General features: G+C 43.8%; 1 protein-coding gene across 1 annotated transcript in view; it reads left to right on the top strand.

The window, feature by feature from the left end:
- Positions 1 to 1,129: 1,129 nt before the first annotated feature.
- Positions 1,130 to 18,587, top strand: part of Pfkm (phosphofructokinase, muscle) — a 31,151-nt gene continuing 13,693 nt past the window's right edge. The window contains exons 1-6 of the mRNA XM_013018817.1: positions 1,130 to 1,224; positions 5,421 to 5,513; positions 13,818 to 13,891; positions 15,250 to 15,327; positions 16,907 to 17,096; positions 17,317 to 17,482. Coding sequence (XP_012874271.1) covers positions 5,429 to 5,513; positions 13,818 to 13,891; positions 15,250 to 15,327; positions 16,907 to 17,096; positions 17,317 to 17,482 — 593 coding nt within the window. The 5' untranslated portion in view covers positions 1,130 to 1,224; positions 5,421 to 5,428. The remainder of the gene's footprint in view (positions 1,225 to 5,420; positions 5,514 to 13,817; positions 13,892 to 15,249; positions 15,328 to 16,906; positions 17,097 to 17,316; positions 17,483 to 18,587) is intronic.

The following is an 18,587-nucleotide window of genomic DNA, read 5'->3' as shown; positions in this document are numbered from 1 at the left end:
CTTTTTTGCTCTGGCTGGACCTCAACCACTTGTGCCACAGCTCCACTTCTGGCTTTTTGCTTGTTACATACAGATAAGAGTCTTTTGGATTTGTCTGTCCAGATTGGCTTTCAACTCAGATCTTCAGCTCTCAGCTTGAATACTAGGATTTACAGAAGCTTGACCCACCAGTGCCCAAACATCTTTTTACTTTCTCCAGTGAACACTTGCACCACAAATTTTTTTTTTCATTTTATTATGCAGTCAAATGGTTTTAAGGCCCATTCATTTGCAGAAAGTGCAGGGGCAGAAAAAAAAAAAGTAAGTACGAGGAAGATCAGTAGAAAAAACAAGAAAGGAGTTGCCTGTGGAGAGGCATTAAAATAAAGGCCTGGAGTGGAGCAAGGAATGGAGAGAAGAGGATCTGGAACTTCTTGCCCATATTCCCAGGGTGCAGCTTGTTTACCGTGAAGTCCGACAGACATGGTTACTCCTAGAATCCTGCACCTCTCCAGCTGTAGGCTGGAGAAGTTTGGCTGCCACAACAGTGCTGTTGCTTCTTGGCATTTCTTGGCAAGTAATTGGCTTCTCAGCGTTTTCGCTGAGAAAAACGATGCAAATGTAGAAGGAATTTTGGAGGTTACTATAGATAAGGACGGGTCCTGTGGGTCTCAGAGGCAGGGCCTCCGTTTCGTTTTCCTTTTCATCTGGTACCACCTCACACACAGACTCCCGGTCGGAAGTTTGCTGGTAGAGGAGGGACAGGGCTAGAGGGGGTGGTTTTACTTGCAACTACCAAAGCTATGTGCATAAGAAGAGTTCTCGGGCAATCTGGAAAGGGAAGAGTTGTCTCTGTTGAAAACCAGTCGCAGCAACTCAATCATTTTTGGTTGCCCAGTGTGCACCAGGAGCAGATGGCTCCCAAGAATCGGATGGGGGCTCCCGAGCTCCTCGGGAGCTGGGAGGCAGCTTGAGCGGCTGACTTCTCTGGAGACGAATTCTTGGGGGAGGAGGAAAGGGGCGGAGAGAAGCCCGCAGCGGGAGGCGGAGCCCTCCTCGCCTGCATCTGTTAGTGGAGGTTGGGAAGCCTGGCCTCCTCCTCCTCCTCCTCCTCCTCCTCCCTGCCCTGCGGCCCCCACCTGGCTCCTCCCTGAGTTCGCCACGCTCCCCTCCCCCCCACCCTCTTCCAAGGACAATCTGCAAGAAAGCAGTGGCGGCCGAGGAGAGCTTAAGACTAAATAAAAGGCAAGAAGGAAGGGAGGCCTCGGGTGAAGAGCCAAAGTGGGTGGGAGGGGGGAAGCCGGTGGTAGGAGCGTGCAGGGAAGGAAGCGGGGGGGGGGGCAGTGGTGGGGGCCGAGGTGCCAGAAGAGGTGAGATGGCATCGAAGCCGGAGCCAGAGACGGGGGGGGGGGGATGGGTGCCAGGCGGTCGCGCAGGAACCTAGCCGGCCCTTGGGTTATCTCCCCTGCAGTTGCACGCTCAGCTCCATTCCCTGGGAATCCGGGATGGGTGAAGCGGTCCCGGTCAGCGTCGCCCTTGTCCTACCGACCCTGGTCACGGGCACTGGTCCAGGGCAGCCTGTGCACCTGTGATGCCACCCTTCTGCCTGCCTCCCTCCCTCCCCCCCACCCCCCCTCCACACCGCGTGCGCCTACCCACACGCACGTGATCGTACGTAGGGATGGTTAGCATTCGCGTCTGCTTTGCAGCTCTGGAAAGGATGCTTCTATACATGTCTGCATGTGTATCTGTGAAAGTCAGAAGACTGTGAGCTGTGGGGTACGAGGGGTCAGCGCTCCTAACCTCTTCCTTAGCCGGAATTCACGCTGCAGCTGCAGGGGTGGGAGATGTTCGAAGGGGCCCCCTGTGATGAGCCTTCTAACCCAGATTGAATGAGAGGAAGACGCTCAAGGAAAAAGAGATCAGCACACTCACAAGTCTGCCTCTTTCCAAATTTTTGGGTTCCCATATGCTAGTGAGGCCTTTTCAAGAACAGCACAAGTTTGGACATTAACAGTGTAGTTAAATAAGACAGTATCTGTGTGTATATATGTTTGGGTTCCTAAGCTTCTAAGTCCTAGTTGTGTCTGGGTGTTTGTGTTTTTGTATTGTTTTGTCTTGTTGGGCTCTCTCTCTCTCTCTCTCTCTCTCTCTCTGAGCTGGTACTGGGGTTTGAACTCAGGGTTGGGGTACTGTTTCTTAGCTTTTTTTTTTTTTTTTACTGAAAGCTAGCAGTCTACCACTTGATCCACACATCCACTTCTGGCTTTTTAATGGTTAATTGGAAATAAGAGTCTCATAGACTTTCCTGTCCAGGCTAGCTTTGATCCCCAGTCTTCAGCCCTCAGCTCTCTGAGTAGCTAGTATTGCAGGTGTGAGCCACTGGTACCGGGCTCTAAAGATGTTTTATTGGTGATGTTGGGCATCAAGCCTAAAGCCTGGCTTGAGGAGGCAAATTCTGTTCTACTGAGTTAAATCCCCAGGTCTGAGGTTTTGGAAATAGACTGTAGAGGTGTATCTGTCTCCAAGCCTATTTTAAACTTTTCATGTATTTCTATTTCTTTCAGTACATCAGTTCATTAATGCTTTCAGCAAGTGTTTATTGAGTTTTCTGCTGTGTGCACAGATTTCACTAGTCTTTGGTAGACCATGATCATAGTTTCTACTTTGAGGAGGTCTCAATCTAGTAGGGGAAAGTCAGTGGATCAATCCAGTCTAGTGTCAGCAAGTCTTTTTTTTTTTTTAATAAAGGACACACAGTAAATATTTTAGGCTTCGCAGATTAGCAGATCTCTACTGCAATAGAGACTATCTTGCTATTTTAGCACAAAAGCCATTATAGATAATATGGGAACCAATGAGGGGAGTATGGACATTACTATTTTTCCCTCCAGAATAGAATCTTGATATGTTGCCCAAGCTCACCTTAAACTTTTAGTCTCAAACAATGATCACTTCATCTTTCTTTGTAGCTGGAATACAGGCATGTATCACTGTGCCTGACAACAACAAAATCTTCATTTCATGTATTTTTTCATACGTCATGAAATATATATACTTGCATCCCTTTAAAAGCATGAAACTGTTTTGTAGCTTGTTACCATACAAAATCATGTGCATGGTTGGATTTGGCTCTGCCAGCTGTAGTATGCTGACCCTTGATCTATGCCAACCCTGTTTTAGAACAGAAGAAGCAATTAAAATACCACTAAAGGTACTTAAGTGGTAATGAGTAATCTAATTCCGAACAATATGTGATTTAGAGGTCTAAAGAGAAGCTTTATAGCATTATTCATAACCAGTAAAGGTTGAATGTGTTAAAATGTGTCTAGAGCTAGTCACACTTAAATGATGGAGTTGGGTGTGGATCTGAGGAGAGAGCTAGGATATCCTAGACAAGGAATGCGAGGTGCTGGGTGCCTAAGCACAAAATTGAGTCTGACTACTGTGACTTTCAGATGGAAATGGAGGGGAGAATCTGTAGGTGAAGTGGTAGGCAGGGGCTCCATCTTTTGTAGCTTTGAATGCTAACCTGAGGAGTTGGGACTTGACTTGTCAGTACTGTTGATGCATTATGCTTATTTATTTTTATCTATCTATTTACTTTGTTGATCATCGGGCTTGGCCTCAGGGCCCGGGTGCTGTCTGAGCTTTTTCCCTCAAGGCTAGCATCCTACACTTTGAGCCACAGCTCCACTTCTGGTTTTCTAGGGGTTAATTGGAGGTAAAAGTCTCAGGGACTTTCCTACCAGGACTGACTTCAAACCTCGTTGAATCACAATTCTCAGATCTCAGCCTCTTGAGTAGTTAGGATTACAGGCGTGAGCCACTGGTGCGGAACCAGTGATTTGTGTCTTTTTGTTTCTTCTTCTTCTTCTTCTTCCTCCTCCTCCTCCTCTTATTCCTCCTCCTCCTCCTCCTCTTCTTCTTCTTCTTCTTCTTCCTCCTCCTCCTCCTCCTCCTCTTCTTCTTCTCTCTGTGTGTGTGTGTGTGTGTGTGTGTGTGTGTGTGTGTGTGTGTGTGCGCGCTCATGGCTTGGACTTAGGCATTGTTCCTTAGCTTTACCTTTCATGGCTGGCACTCTACCACTTAAACCACATCTCTAGTCTGGCTTTTTGCTGCTTAATTGGAGAAAAGAATCTCATGGACTTTTCTGCCTAGGCTGGCTTCAAACTGCTATCCTCAGAGCTTAACCTGAGTAGCTAGGATTACAGGCATGAACCATCACAGGTGTACGCTTTCAGTGCCTGGTTATTAATCTGTGTCTCCTGTCTACCTTACACGTGTCTTACTGCATGCATTTTATCAGTTGGGGTGTGTATGTGGCTTATGTCTGTATAAGCAGCTGCCCTGATTTTCCCATATGCGGTGCAAAAAACATGTGCTGCCTTTAAAGCTCTTGTTCCGCTGCACAAATCTCTCCATTAAAGGCATTCCAGGAAAGTTTATTTTGTGTCTCTGAAGAAGGGAACCACAAGCTGAGGGATTCCAGCTGTCATAGTAAGCAATTTAGGTAGAAAGAGGCCAGGAGGACAGGGAAAAGGGAATTGATAAGAAAGCTGATAAGAAGGGAGACTAATTGGGTTTTGTCATGGTTTTGAATAGGAGATAGTTTGAATCTTAAAAGCAACATGTTTTAACCTCTTATCAGCTTTTAACCTGGGAGACTGATGATTCTATTGGTGTATTAGAGATTTAAAAAGTATATCTTACAAGTTCCTTTGAGATATAATCCCTATCAACAAACATAGGATGATATCTCCTTGAGTCTTGTGCACATCTGTGTGCATATGGCAGTGATTTGGGGGTTACCCTTCCTATTTGTATTATACAGTGGATGGGACAAGACCCAAAGACAAAAGATCAAGACCTAAAAGGGAAAGGAAGACCTATAGAAAGTCCCTAATTCCTTACTCTGACACCCATATTTTGCCCAAACTCCAATGTACCTTTTTAGCCTCAAACTCTAGTCTCAGCTCCTTTCCCTACCCAAATGCTCAATTTCACAATACTGAACCCTAATCTTCACTGTGATTTGTACCCTCAGCAATACTCCTTCCTTCTTTAAAAGGGAAGAATCTCCTAAGCTAAACCTTCTTTGTCCCTTTCCTTCTTCCTAACTCATAGCTGTTAATTACCCTTCTCCTTGACCTTAGCTTATTCTCCAAATAGGTTCCAATTGGAATGGGAGAGAATCAGGAGGGATTAGCCAGACTTCTGCAGTCTTGGGTTTGATTACTGTGACATTTCAGCTAGTCATTCTGAGAGGGTGTAGCTTCCTCCTCTGGAAGAAATCCAAAACACCCAGGCTGTACAGCACAGTGTTAGTGTAGTGGAAGAGCCTGACTTGGGTGGCTCTAACTAGTCTAGCACAGGCATTTCTTGAGCAAGTAGCACTTTGATCCAGTTGTATCTTAACTGACTATTGTCTTCAATTCTAGAGTGGATCATGACCCATGAAGAGCACCATGCGGCCAAAACCCTGGGGATTGGCAAAGCCATCGCTGTATTAACCTCTGGTGGAGATGCCCAAGGTAAGGTAGAAAAGACCAAAAAACCCCTGACTGTAGGACCTGTAAAATTTCTTGACTCCCCTTAGACTAGTTAAATCTAATCTTCTGTAGATTCACATTGATTTTTTTTGGGGGGGTCCAGTTGGGGGGCCTGAACTCTGGGCTTGGGCGCTGTCCCTCAGTTCTTCAGCTCAAGGCTAGCGCTCTACCACTTGAGCCACAGCACCACTTCCGGCTTTTTTCTTATGTGGTGCTGAGGAATCGAACCCAGGGCCTCATGCATGCAAGGCAAGCACTCTACCACTGAGCCACCTTCCCAGCCCCTCGATTCACATTGAAATCCTAGGTCTTCCTAAGAATTTCTGTCAGGCCGAAGTCCTTAGTACATTTGGATTTTAGTTACTATTTTACTTTCACAAATCTTCCTAAGTCTTCTCTCCAAGTTCTTCTGAAATTTTTGGGACATATTTCATCCTCTGGCACCTGAAAGTGGTGTTTTCTTGAGAAGCATTGGAAAATAAAGAAATAAAATTATTAAGAAGGCACTTGGGAAATAGTGAGAAAGGGTGAACACCAGGATATGGATTTCTATGTCCCCAGCTAGATCCTCAGGCTTTAACTCTGACACCTGGAGAGGTCCTGTGTGGACCAGCACCAGCCAGCAATCCTTTTGCTTAGGCTTTTCTTGTTTTTTCATCCTGTAGGTCTTAAACAAATAGGAACAGCAGGAGTTAGTACAGACCCCTTGGGGAAGAGAGGAGCAGAAAAAAGAGCCAGAGAAACCCTTTCTCTCTCTGTTAGAGTTCAAAAAACCTGGGGATCGTAGAATTCAGGTATACAGAAAAAATGAAGTAGGAGAGAAGGAAGGTGTACCCTTTGATCTTTGTGAATGTTCAAGTTTATAATATATTGAAGAGGGGCTAACAGAATATGGAGACAGTGATGGCATAAAGAAAGAGATTTTCTCTAGTTTGCACTCCCCCCCCCCTCTATGCTTCTGACTCTAGGCTTTCCTAGACTTTGCCTGGAGCACCCACTCTGTATCAAATTGTGGTGAAGAAGCCGGTTGCCTTTGGCAACATAGTTTAATAGGGAAAGATACTTTGTGTCTTAGAATTCAGGCATATAAGTAAAATTAACCAAGTATGTACCCTCTTATGTAATGAAATGATAGACCCTGATTGAAGTAATCAGGGAACACTTTATGGAGAAGATAGGTTTCAAGAAGTGAATCCCTATTGTTTAAGTATGATGAAGAGTGACTGGCATATAGTAAATGCTCCATAAAAGGACTTTTAATAACTAGAAATGAATGATTGAGCATGGCCTCAAACAGGATGATAGGTGCTGCATTTGCATCAACAAAAGACAATATTAACATTCAGGGTTACTGGTATATTAGTAAAGATAGACGACTTTAAATACATTTAAATGAACATTTATTTATTTTCTGGTATATATTATGAATCAGAGAATTCTAGAAAAAAGAAATTGAGGGGAGAGGGCACAGAGGTCTGAGTTTAAAAAGTGGCCAGATCACGAATGTAAGGCCCTGGTAGAGCCTGGAGAAGCTGCTGGCCTGGCTTTTATCTCTGTTCCCTTTGCCAGCAGAACCTCGTACCTATACTGAGCTTTACAGGATAAATTTGTGTTGATCTTGGATCCTTGGTAGTGTGACCTGTGGTCAGATCAGAGAACCGGCTTTAAAAACAAAAAAAATCCTTATGACACACAGTGTATGAAATAATGAAGGAAGAGTGCTTTTGGGGAGGAAGAAGGGGTGGGGGAGAGAGAGAGAGAAAGAGAGAGGCTGGGGGAGGGAGAGAGAGAATGGAGGGAGGGAGGGAGAGAGATCGCTGTGATTTAACTTGGATCTAAGAGCAGCAAAGTTATTTCAGCTTCTAATGCTGACCGGTGAGACCCTCCTGAATTAGGAATAAGCTTCTTGTGGTGAGGAAAGGGTTGTTAATTTGGACATGGGCTCTGGATAAGCTCATTTAAAGAAGTTTCAGTGGAACCAGGGCCTGTAGGACTCTGTGATGCAATGTATTGAGGATATATCTCATCTGTGAATCCGCATAACAGGCAAGCATCAGTAGGACAGAGAGAGGTAGAACATGAAATTCTAGGGAGGCGGGATAGGATTGAGAGTCCCAGCTGTGGAGCAGCTCCAATAGAGGTGACTTGCCCAGAGTTAGGTTTGATGGACCTCATTTCTCTTAGGGAGAAAGTACAGAAATGCATTTTTAAAAAATATAATTTTGCTAGGTGCTGGTAGCTCACATCTATAATACTAGCTACTCAGGAAACAGGATTGTAGTTTGAAGTCAGCCCTGCAGGAAAATCTGTGAGACTCTTATCTCCAATTAGCTTCCACAAAAACTGGAAATGGACCTGTGGCCCCAGTGGTAGAGCACTAGTCTTGAGCCCAAAATACTCAGGGTCAATACCCAGGCTCTGAGTTCAAGCCCCAGAACTGGCAATATATATATATATAGTTATTATTAAAAAGTTGTACAGAAGGTTTACAATTTCATCAGTCAGGTAGTAAGTACAGTTCTTCTTATACAATGTCACCTCTTCTTTCAGTTTCCCCCTCCTATCTCTGCCCATAAGTTGCATAGCTAATTTTTTTGCATAGTGTATATTGAATATCATGACTGCATTTGTTCACTCTTCCTTTCTCCACAGGAATGCATTTTTCCCCCTAGGATCCAAGGACTAAATGGGAAAGCAAGATGGAACTCTATAAAAATTCATAGACTAGCAAAACTTAGCTCTTGAAGCAGGAAAAGTGGCCAGGAATCAGATATCTGGAACTCAAAAACCAAGACCTCTGAGATGCTAGGCTGAGGGCTACTTTCTAAACCCCAACTCACTTTTTAACATAGAAAAGGCCTCAGCCATATTTAGCGTTATGAAATTGGGGTCTCCAGACTCTGGAAAGGACATTAGCCATCCCTCTAGCCCTCTGTCCCCAGAGATGGTTATTCTATGTTTAAATACAAGAATGGGGAAAGGCCAGCCCACAGGCCCAATAAGGTCCCCAAAAATCTTTTGGTACATGATGAGACAGATGCACCATGCTTCTCTTGAGCTGCCTGCTGCCATCTGCCTGTGTTGATAATTTTGTATGGCCTGTAATGATGTCATAAATATCCAAATGGATCTTTTTCTTGGCAGAAAAATGGCTGCTCATACCTGGGAGGTTTGATCTTGTGGTTTGCTCTTCTAGGGTTTATGATGTTTAGTTATATATCCATTAGAAATTACAACTCACACCTAAGAAACATTTATTCCTCATAATTTTTATTAATTTTCATTTCAAGCTCAGGTAGAAGCAACTTTTTCACATTGACTTTCAAAATATTTGTGCCCAAAACATTCACTAATTCTTTTCTGTCTAGTCTCATAGAGATCCATCACCCATAGATCTTCTCCCCCAAATCTCTTCCCCAAAGGCTATAATTGGAAATTATAAACTATGTGCTTATAAAGTTCTCCTGAGCTCCTCGTGGCTGTACCCAGAATACCTTTTGCCTGGTGCCTGTAATATTATACTTTATCTTTCTTTTCATGAGTCAGGCAGCTGCTATAGAGGTTTATTTAGGGAAACATGGAACAGCCAAAAAGTCTGTACTGGCTTAGGGCCAGAATAGGCCAGTGAGGTTGGTTAGAAGAGCCCAGTTATTGGGACTCCTTAGTAGAAAGCGTCTCTACACTCCAGTGATTTTTAGAAATCTATGAGTAAGGCACACAGATATCCAGAGTTTAGATAGAAGCACAAGGTGGGGAGAGGGTCTTCAAACTTGATATCTTATTCAACTTAGAGGCAGGGAGGATTGCCTCTGAAGATTGGCAGAATGTTCTTTATTGTGAGTTTTTTTTTTTCTGCTGCTAAACAGATTTGGGGATACTCTCGGCCTATCAATTGTTCACTTTCTGCTCATTTGTTTCTCTCAATACACCTACTTCTTTATCATTTATTCAGGTTGGGAGCAGGAAACAGTCTCCTACCCAATATATTTTGGAAATTTTTTTTTTATTTCCTAAGATTATAAATGCATATTCCAGAGCACCAGGTAGAGAATTGCATAGGTCTATAGCAGGCTGGAAAATAAACACTTTGCTTATCTGTTCTGATCTGCGTGTGCAAACTATTCATGTCTTCTAGAGCATTGATCGCTTTGTATTGATTCCAACTTTGTTTCTGTCATCCATGCAGACTTCCTAGCTTCTAACCAACCCCTTTGTCCACAGATGATTGTGATGATAGTGATGATGATGATGATGATGATGATGGTGATGATGATGATTTGCTTTATTGATTCACACTAAGTGTATGAATGTAGACTTTTAGACTTAGGGATTTGTCTTAATAATGTTGTAAGTAAGCTGTGACCTTGGTGCTAATAAGAGCTTGTTCCAGTCCTTACATTAGATCATTTACCCAAACCACTTAGCATTGTTCTCATTTCTTAAAACTGTCTCCTTTGGCTTCTAAGACATTGCTAAGTATCGATTCTCCTTTCATCTTTCCTGCTGCTCCTTCAAAAAAATTAAAGAAATGAATAACAGAAAAACATTTTTCAGGGGCTGGGAAGGTGGCTCAGTGGTACAGCGCTTGCCTTGCATGCATGAGCCCCTGGGTTCGATTCCTCAGCACCACATAAGCAAAAAGAAAAAAAAAGCCGGAAGTAGCACTGTGGCTCAAGTGGTAGAGTGCTAGCCTTGAGCTGAAGAGCTGAGGGACAGCACCCAGGCCCAGAGTTCAGGCCCCGCGACAGGACCCAAAAAAAAAAAATTCATTAGCATCAGTTCTCCATACAAGGGAATTTCATTCCAGCATGTCCATGCAGGCATGCAAGGTACCTTAATCAGACTCAGCCCCTCCCTCCCTCTTCCTCATTTCCCCCTTCCCAAAACAATCTCTAGGAGCCTCATTATTCCATTTCCACACATATTTGTGAAGTATTTTGATCACGTTCATTCTCTTTCACATTCACCTTCTCCACACCCATTAAATCTTGGACAGGACCTATTTTCTTTTTTTTTTTTCTTTTTGTTGGTCGTAGGGCTTGAACTCTGGGCCTGGGTGCTGTCCCTCAGCTCTTCAGCTCAAAGCGAGCGCTCTACCACTTGAGCTACAGTGCCACTTCCGCTTTTCTGGTGGTTTATTGGAGATAAGAGTCTCACGGTCTCTCCTGCCTGGGCTGGCTTTGAACCGCGATCCTCAGATCTCAGCCTCATGAGTAGCTAGGATTACAGGCGTGAGCCACCAGCGCCCGGCTTGGACAGGACCTATTTTCATTACTGTCTTTTTAATTTATTAAATATTAATTGTTCAAAGGGATTTTACTGTGGTATTTTATACATGCATATAGTGGTTTAATTAGATGGACTTTCTTTGTTTACTCTTACTTTCTCCATCCCTTTTAGCTTCTGTTCTTCAACAGCTTTTAATGAGGTTCATTTTGCCATTTTCATTCAGAGATGTCTTGCTGCTCTTTATTATTAGCCTTTTTCATGTAACCCCGTGGTTGGTTTTCCTCAAGGTTCTTTGCTTTGCTTTTATTTTTTCTAATTCTTTCCATTCTCTTAGGGAGTCTCCTGAGGTTTGAGTTCAGGGTCTGGGTGCTGTTCCTTAGATATTTTGCTCAAGACTGATACTCTACCACTGGAGCCATACCTCCACTTTCAGCTCTTTGCAGGCTAACCATGAGTTACCATTGCCAGGCTTTAGATGCTCAATTAGTAGTGATTCAATGAGTGATTGGGAGCCAGTAGTCATAATAAATACTAGGTCATTCTGTAAACGAAAAGGAAAGGAAAGAAAGCAAGGAAAAGATACTCTTCTGGGAGTTAGTGGCTCACACTTAAAGTTCTAGCTACTCAGGAAGCTGAGATCTTTTTTTGTTTTTTTTGGGGTCCGGTCGTGGGGCCTGAACTCTGGGCTTGGGCACCGTCCCTCAGCTCTTCAGATCAAGGCTAGTGCTCTACCATTTGAGCCACAGTGCCACTTCCAGCTTTTTTTTCACTTATGTGGTGCTGAGGAATCGAACCCAGGGCCTCAGGCATGCAAGGCAAGCGCTCTACCACTGAGCCACCTTCCCAGCCCTCAGGAAGCTGAGATCTGAGGATCATTGTTCACAGTTAGCCAGGGCAGAAAAGTCTATAAGAAGCCAGGCACTGGTGGCTCACACCTGTAATTCTAGCTACTCAAGAGGCTGAGATCTGAGGTTTGAAACCAGCTCAGGCAGGCAGGAAAGTCTGAGACTCATCTCCAATTAAACACTAAAAAGATGGAAATGAGGCTGTTTCTCAAATGGTAGAATGGTAGTTTTGACCACAAAAGCTCAGGAACAGAGCCCAGGCTCTGAGTTTAAGCCCCAGTACACACACACACACACACACACACACACACACAAGTCTGTAAGACTCTTATCTCCAATTAACTACCAAAAAGCTGGAAGTGAAGGTGTGACTCAAGTGGTAGAGCGACAGCCTTGAGTGAAAAAGCCAAGAGAGAGCTCAAGTTCAAGCTCCAGTACTGCCTCCCCCTCCAAAAAAAGAAAAGACATCCTGATTTTTTTTATACTGTTCCATTCTAAATAGGTTTGGATCATTCAGTAGTTTGTAATGACTTTTAATCTGGCGCTACTGATTTTTCTAACTTGTGGCTTCCTGGGTGCTTGCTAGTATGTGGTTTTTCTCTAGGTAAGGCTTAAGCACTATGTGAATAGATTTTGGATTGAAACAAAAATATATACTGGGATAGCTGAGAGAGAGTATGTGAAACAATTCATTAGAAGTTGATCCAGCCTGTCTATAAGATACTTAATTGTCATCATGAGCCCCTCCATATATTATAGCACAGAACAGGAATGTCTCCCTCTCTCCTACCCAGAAAGTTGTGCTTAATGCAACATCAGTAGCATTGTTATTAATCTAGAACATACATAGGGAGCATGTTATGTGTTGGAACAGGTTGGCTGCTCCAGGTGCTTCTAGAAGAGTTCTTGATTTAGCAGCTACTTGAAAAAGGATGATACTTGGCTATAAAGAAAGGGAAACTCTCTGCTCTCTGTTTCAGTCCTAATTTTTTTTCCTCCCAATGGAAGCAGAGAGAATAATTAAAAGCACATTTGGAAGTTCTCTGTATATATCTTAATATGCAAGGCTGCTGAAGAAGGTCAGCAACTTTCCATTCACAGGCTGAGTGCATGCCAGGAGAAGGCCCTGAGAGAATAAGCTCCCCATTGATTTTTCTGCACTCTTGGTCACAGCCTGTAGAAGCTGGAGAATCACAACTGTGAGGCATACATCGGAATGTAGGCCAACCCAAATGACCCCAAAAATCTGTCTGTCTGTGTGTATGTCATGTACACATGTGTGTATGCACATGTGCTTGGGTTGGGAAAATTCACCATCTGGTAATAGAGCAAGTTGAGTGCATTAGGTCACTGAACCACAGAAAGTCATATCTTTTCAAAAAAAACAAAACAAAAACAAACAAAAAACTCCTAAAGCTTGCCGGGCGCTGGTGGCTCATGCCTGTAATCCTAGCTACTCAGGAGGCTGAGATCTGAGGATCGCGGTTCAAAGCCAGCCCGGGCAAGAAAGACCGTGAGACTCCTATCTCCAATAAACCACCAGAAAAGCGGAAGTGGCGCTGTAGCTCAAGTGGTAGAGTGCTCGCCTTGAGCTGAAGAGCTGAGGGACAGTGCCCAGGCCCAGAGTTCAAGCCCCATGGCTGAAAAAAAAAAAAAAAAAAAAAACTCCTAAAGCTGGATGTCTAGATACAGGGAAGAAAGCAAAGATAAATCTATGGAGATTGGTAGGATGGAGTACAGTGGTTAACAATGGGATCATAGGTATTTTAGGACTTGGATTCAAATCAGAACTTTCTAAGGGTACAAGTACTATAACCTGACCCTTCAGAGTATTAGTTTCCAAATCTAAAATGGAAGCAAGTCAAGGGGTGGATGGCATTAAGTGACTTGGTATTTGACAAGTTCTCAACAGTGTCAAACCTAAACAATATACATTCCAAAAACTGCTTGCTTATTAATGCTTGCTTATATTAGTGTGCCAGCAAGGAAAGGTCATGGGAAAGTCATGGTTTGGGGAAATGGAAATAATGAGGCATCTGGAGCCCCATTAACAGTGAATGCAGTGACTGGGAGCAGGGAGACCAGAAGACTTGAGTGAAAAGGGAAAACCCTAGCAAAATGACTGATTCCCATCTTTAGCCAGATGTCAATTACGTGGATTCCAGCCTGCCCTTCTTACTAGTAACTGTTTCCTGCCTTCTTCCCTATGTAGGTATGAATGCAGCTGTCCGGGCTGTAGTTCGAGTTGGTATCTTTACTGGTGCCCGTGTCTTCTTTGTCCATGAGGTTGGTTCTCCATTTTGCACCCTACCATTCTTTCTCTGTTCTGTTAATCTGCCTCCCACTCCCTTCCCACTTTCTCTTCTTTACCTCCTAGTGGCATTGCTGTATTTGCTTTCCCTTGAGTCTCTGTGTCCAGGAATCACTCCTTCCCACTCTTGGTTCCAATAATGCTACCAAGACCCAGATTTCTGTAAACCAGTCCCCGTGCTACCTATTCAATTTAAAGGAAGAAGGAACTCTCTGCCTTCCTTCCATCTCCTAGACACCGAGAGAAACTCAAAAGGACAGTCTTTTTTTTTTTTTTTTGGTCAGTCATGAGGCTTGAACTCAGGTCCTAGGTATTATTCTTGAGCATTTTTGCTCAAAGCTAGTGCTCTACCACTTTGAGTTACAGTGCCACTTCTGGTTTTCTGGAGGTTAATTGGAGATAAGAGTCTCAGGGACTTTCTTACCTGGGCTGCCTTTGAACTGTGATCCTCAGATCTCAGCCTCCTGAGTAGCTAGGATTATAGACATGAGCCACTGTTGCCCAGTAGGAACAGTCTTTATAGCAAATTTGGTATATATCTTGGGGTAGAACCCCAAGAAAGACAAATCTCATTGTCTTTCTGAGTTTTTTGCCTAAATTCGTGAGGTTCTAACTCTCCTTGGTTCCCTTCTCTCAGTTCCTCTTATGTTTGTTTTCCCCACCTTTCTTTCTATAAAATGTCTTCTTGTCTCAAATTTTATAATTTCATTATGTCACATTTTTCCTTCCCTCTGCCCAATATGCCCTTTTCCTTCCTGATTATTGTTGTCAAAACCACCTGTTATCTAGGTCTCCTGGAAGGCAGATTGGAGGGAATGAAATGAGTAAGAATTATTAAAGTTAAATATTAAGAAGGATATTCTAATGTCTAAAGAAACTAGAACAAGGAATTGCAAAAGTTGATACTTCTTCTTTGTACGGGGTAAATATAATATTCTCAACTGGGCGCTGTGGTTCACACCTGTAATACTAGCTACTCAGGAGGCTGTGATCTCAGGATTGCAGTTCAAAGCCAGCCTGGGCAGGAAAGTCCATGAGACTCTTACTTGCAGTTAACCACTAGAAAGCCAGAAGTAGAGCTGTGGCTCAAAATGATAGAGTGCTAGCCTTAAGTGAAAAAGTTCAGGTATAGCACCCAGGTCCTGAGTTCAAGCCCCACAACTGACAATAAATAAATAAATAAATAAATAAATAAATAAATAAGAGCATCCATGAATCACTAGTGGGAAGAGGTGACTTGATTCTAAGAGACCCTCATTCCAGAGATCCTGTGCTAGTCCTGGGAATTTAGGGGAGCCTAATGGAAGCTAAATAAGTGTAATGTTCCCCACAGGGTTACCAAGGCCTGGTGGATGGTGGTGAGCACATCAGGGAAGCAACCTGGGAGAGCGTGTCCATGATGCTTCAGCTGGTATGTTCCAGAATACTCCTGAACTATATTTGTTGTCTCACCATCTCCTCCCATTCTGACTTAGACTCGTGGTCTTACACATTCCCTGCCATGTGCTTTGATGTGGAGAGATTCTGTGTTAAGAGAAGAGTTTACATTTGCCCTTTACTGTGTGCTTGAAAACATCACCCTGGTCTGCGGGAGTTGGGGTGGGAGGATAGTCACAGGACAGTTTGAACTTTATGGAAAGGTCATAGGCAAGACTTTTGGAACTGGCATATGATAAACAAGTCTCACTGTGGGGTCACGGGGAAGGTCTGGCCCTGAAAATAACCTTACTAGAGGACCAAGGCCAGAAGCCTTGTCTGTCCTCATAGAATGGATTTGAGATGACATAAAACCAGATCAAGGGAAGAAGAAACGAAGCCAGAATCTTTACCAAAATGCTAACAATATATTGATTTTTGATATCCCCATCTTTATGCTTAGTATTCCATGTTGTTCTAAGCTCTATTTAATATGTATCTACCATGGGCTAACTTAGTAGGAACCATTTCCTGATAATACTGAAAAACTTACAAAATACATTAGTATCATTATTATCCCCATTCTTCATCAAGATCCCCTAAAAACCCATGGGAAGAAATTTGTTAATGTACAATGTCTTGTGAAGTCTCTATACAAGCAATTTACATCATACCCCCAAGTCATGAGTGATTTGGAGCTTACTTGATTTGTGAACACCTTAACTCTCCTCATCTCCTGTGGGCTATTTATAAGTTTCTGGGAAGTTAAGGTTTCTACCCGCAGAACTGTTTTTTTGTTTTTGTTTTCCTATGAATACTTGGGCATTGTGTCTCCTACTCTTAGCATTGTAGATCTGTAGGAGCTAAGGGGAACAAATGGGCAGTGCCTGGTAGTCTTAGTTAGAAATCTCAGTGTATTAGAGAGGAAAAGATATGATCACATTGTGATGAATTCCTAATGATAGTTTGGATACAATCCAATAATGTCAGGCCACTAGGGAAAATTCCAGAGACTGGTTATTGCTACTTCCTTCTAAAATGTGAAACATGGAGATAGTTCTAGAAGCTAACACCGTGCGTTCCCATACTCTCTTTGAAAATTGTCACTTTGATAATAAAATCTTCAATGAGGCAGGCATGATAGGTTACTCAAGAGGTGAAGAGGGGAGAATTGTGATCTGACATCAGTCTGGGAAAAACTGTGAGACCCTATCTGGAAAGCATCAAAGGCACAAGGGCCCAGGGCTCAAGTGGCAGATTGCCTACTCCATACACTTGAGGCCTTGAATTCAAGCCCCAGTGCTATTTGAAAATATCTTCAATGAAATGATTGAGTTTACTAGTCTTGCAGGATATTTAGTAGAACATAAGAATGGCCCCTGCTGGTCCCAAGCCAGCATTATGTCTCTTTCCTTTGGAAGACGCAAGAAACCTAGGCAGATCCAGGAACTTCCTGTGGAATCACGTGGTTCTGTCACTTCATTACAGTGTTGGAATGGGGGTGGAAAGCTTAGCACGTGTAGACCACATTTGGTTGTGTCTCCTGAGGAGTCGATTTCTACTTTTTCCTCCAGGGAGGCACGGTGATTGGAAGTGCCCGGTGCAAGGACTTCCGGGAACGAGAAGGACGACTCCGAGCCGCTCACAACCTGGTGAAACGTGGGATCACCAATCTGTGTGTCATCGGGGGTGACGGCAGCCTCACGGGCGCTGACACTTTCCGTTCTGAGTGGAGTGACTTGTTGAATGACCTTCAGAAATCTGGTGAGACGTTATTTATATCAGTATTCCTTGTTTGTATGAGTGTGTGTATGTGTGTATATTCCTTACCTCCCATTGGTAAACAAGGTTATCCAGACACAAATAAGCAGGGCTTGTCCTCCTTTCTCTGCTGTTGCTTACAATGGCTGCCTTTCTTTTCTTTCTAGTAATGTGCTGCATTGGCATCCTCACTCAGTGGCTTTTGGTTTGCTTCTCATTGTAGGTAAGATCACAGCTGAGGAAGCTTCCAAGTCCAGCTTCCTGAACATCGTGGGTCTGGTTGGCTCAATTGACAATGACTTCTGTGGCACTGATATGACCATTGGCACCGACTCTGCTCTGCATCGGATTGTAGAGATTGTAGATGCCATCACCACCACTGCTCAGAGGTAAGGGGCTTTGGAGGGTGGCAGTGGAGGAGGGTAGCAGGTAGGACAGAAGAAGCTCTACTGAAAACTTAAACATTAGAGCTAGAGTGATGATGATCCGTTTTCTTGGGCTAGCACAGTTTTGCTAACTGGATTACCCCTAGACCATGAAACTGCACTGTTTCCAAAATGCTGTAAGAGGGGCTGGGAAGGTGGCTCAGTGGTGGAGCACTTGCCTTGCATGCTCGAGGCCCTGGGTTCGATTCCTCAGCACCACATAAGCAAAAAGAAGAAAGCCAGAAGTGGTGCTGTGGCTCAAGTGATAGAGCACTAGCCTTGAGCTGAAGAGCTGAGGGACAGCGTTCAGGCCCAGAGTTCAGGCCCCACGACCAGACCCCCCCCCAAAAAATGCTGTAAGATTTGTCTTTTGCCATTGCTCTCCACCCATTGTCTAATCATATTACTTCGGTCCTGAGTACCTGTGGTCTCCTGAATGATTAATGATCAGACTGAGCCAGATCCAGGGAGTCCAAACCCACATTCTTTCCAGCTGTGTCATACAGAGACTATCAGTGTATGAGACCACTGTTCAGAAATAAGCACATATGAGTTAGGGAGAGGCCGCATGAGAGGATGGGAAGACAGGTAACTGTTTATCCCAGGTTAATCTTCATGATTACCTTCAGTGTAGTCCCCTATTCACATTCTTTTACTTTCTCCTTTTGCCTCTTGTATTATTATTTTTTGTGCCCGTACTGATTCAGGGCCTCTCACTCTCCTTGGCTTTTTCCACTGAAAGTTGGTGCTCGACCATTTGTGCTATACCACCAGTTTCAGCTGTGTGTGTGCATGCACATGTGTGTGCGCGTGCATGCATGCATGTGCGTGTGTGCCAGTCCTAGAGCTTGCACTCAGGCCTGGGTTCTGTCCCTTTTTCACTCAAGGCTAGCATTCTACCACTTGAACCATACCTCCATTTCCAGCTTCTTTTGGTGGCTAGTTGGCAATCAGGGTCTCCTAGGCTTTTCTGCCTGGGCTGACTTCAAACTATGATCCTCAGATCTCAGCTTCCTGAGTAGCTAGGATTACAGGTGAGAGCCACTGGTGCCCAACTCACTTCCCAACC

The sequence above is a fragment of the Dipodomys ordii genome, unplaced genomic scaffold (genome assembly GCF_000151885.1).
Source record: "Dipodomys ordii isolate 6190 unplaced genomic scaffold, Dord_2.0 Scaffold42, whole genome shotgun sequence".
Lineage (NCBI taxonomy): Eukaryota > Metazoa > Chordata > Mammalia > Rodentia > Heteromyidae > Dipodomys > Dipodomys ordii.
Note: the sequence above shows the minus strand (reverse complement) of the source record. Positions and strands in the feature narration are given on the sequence as shown.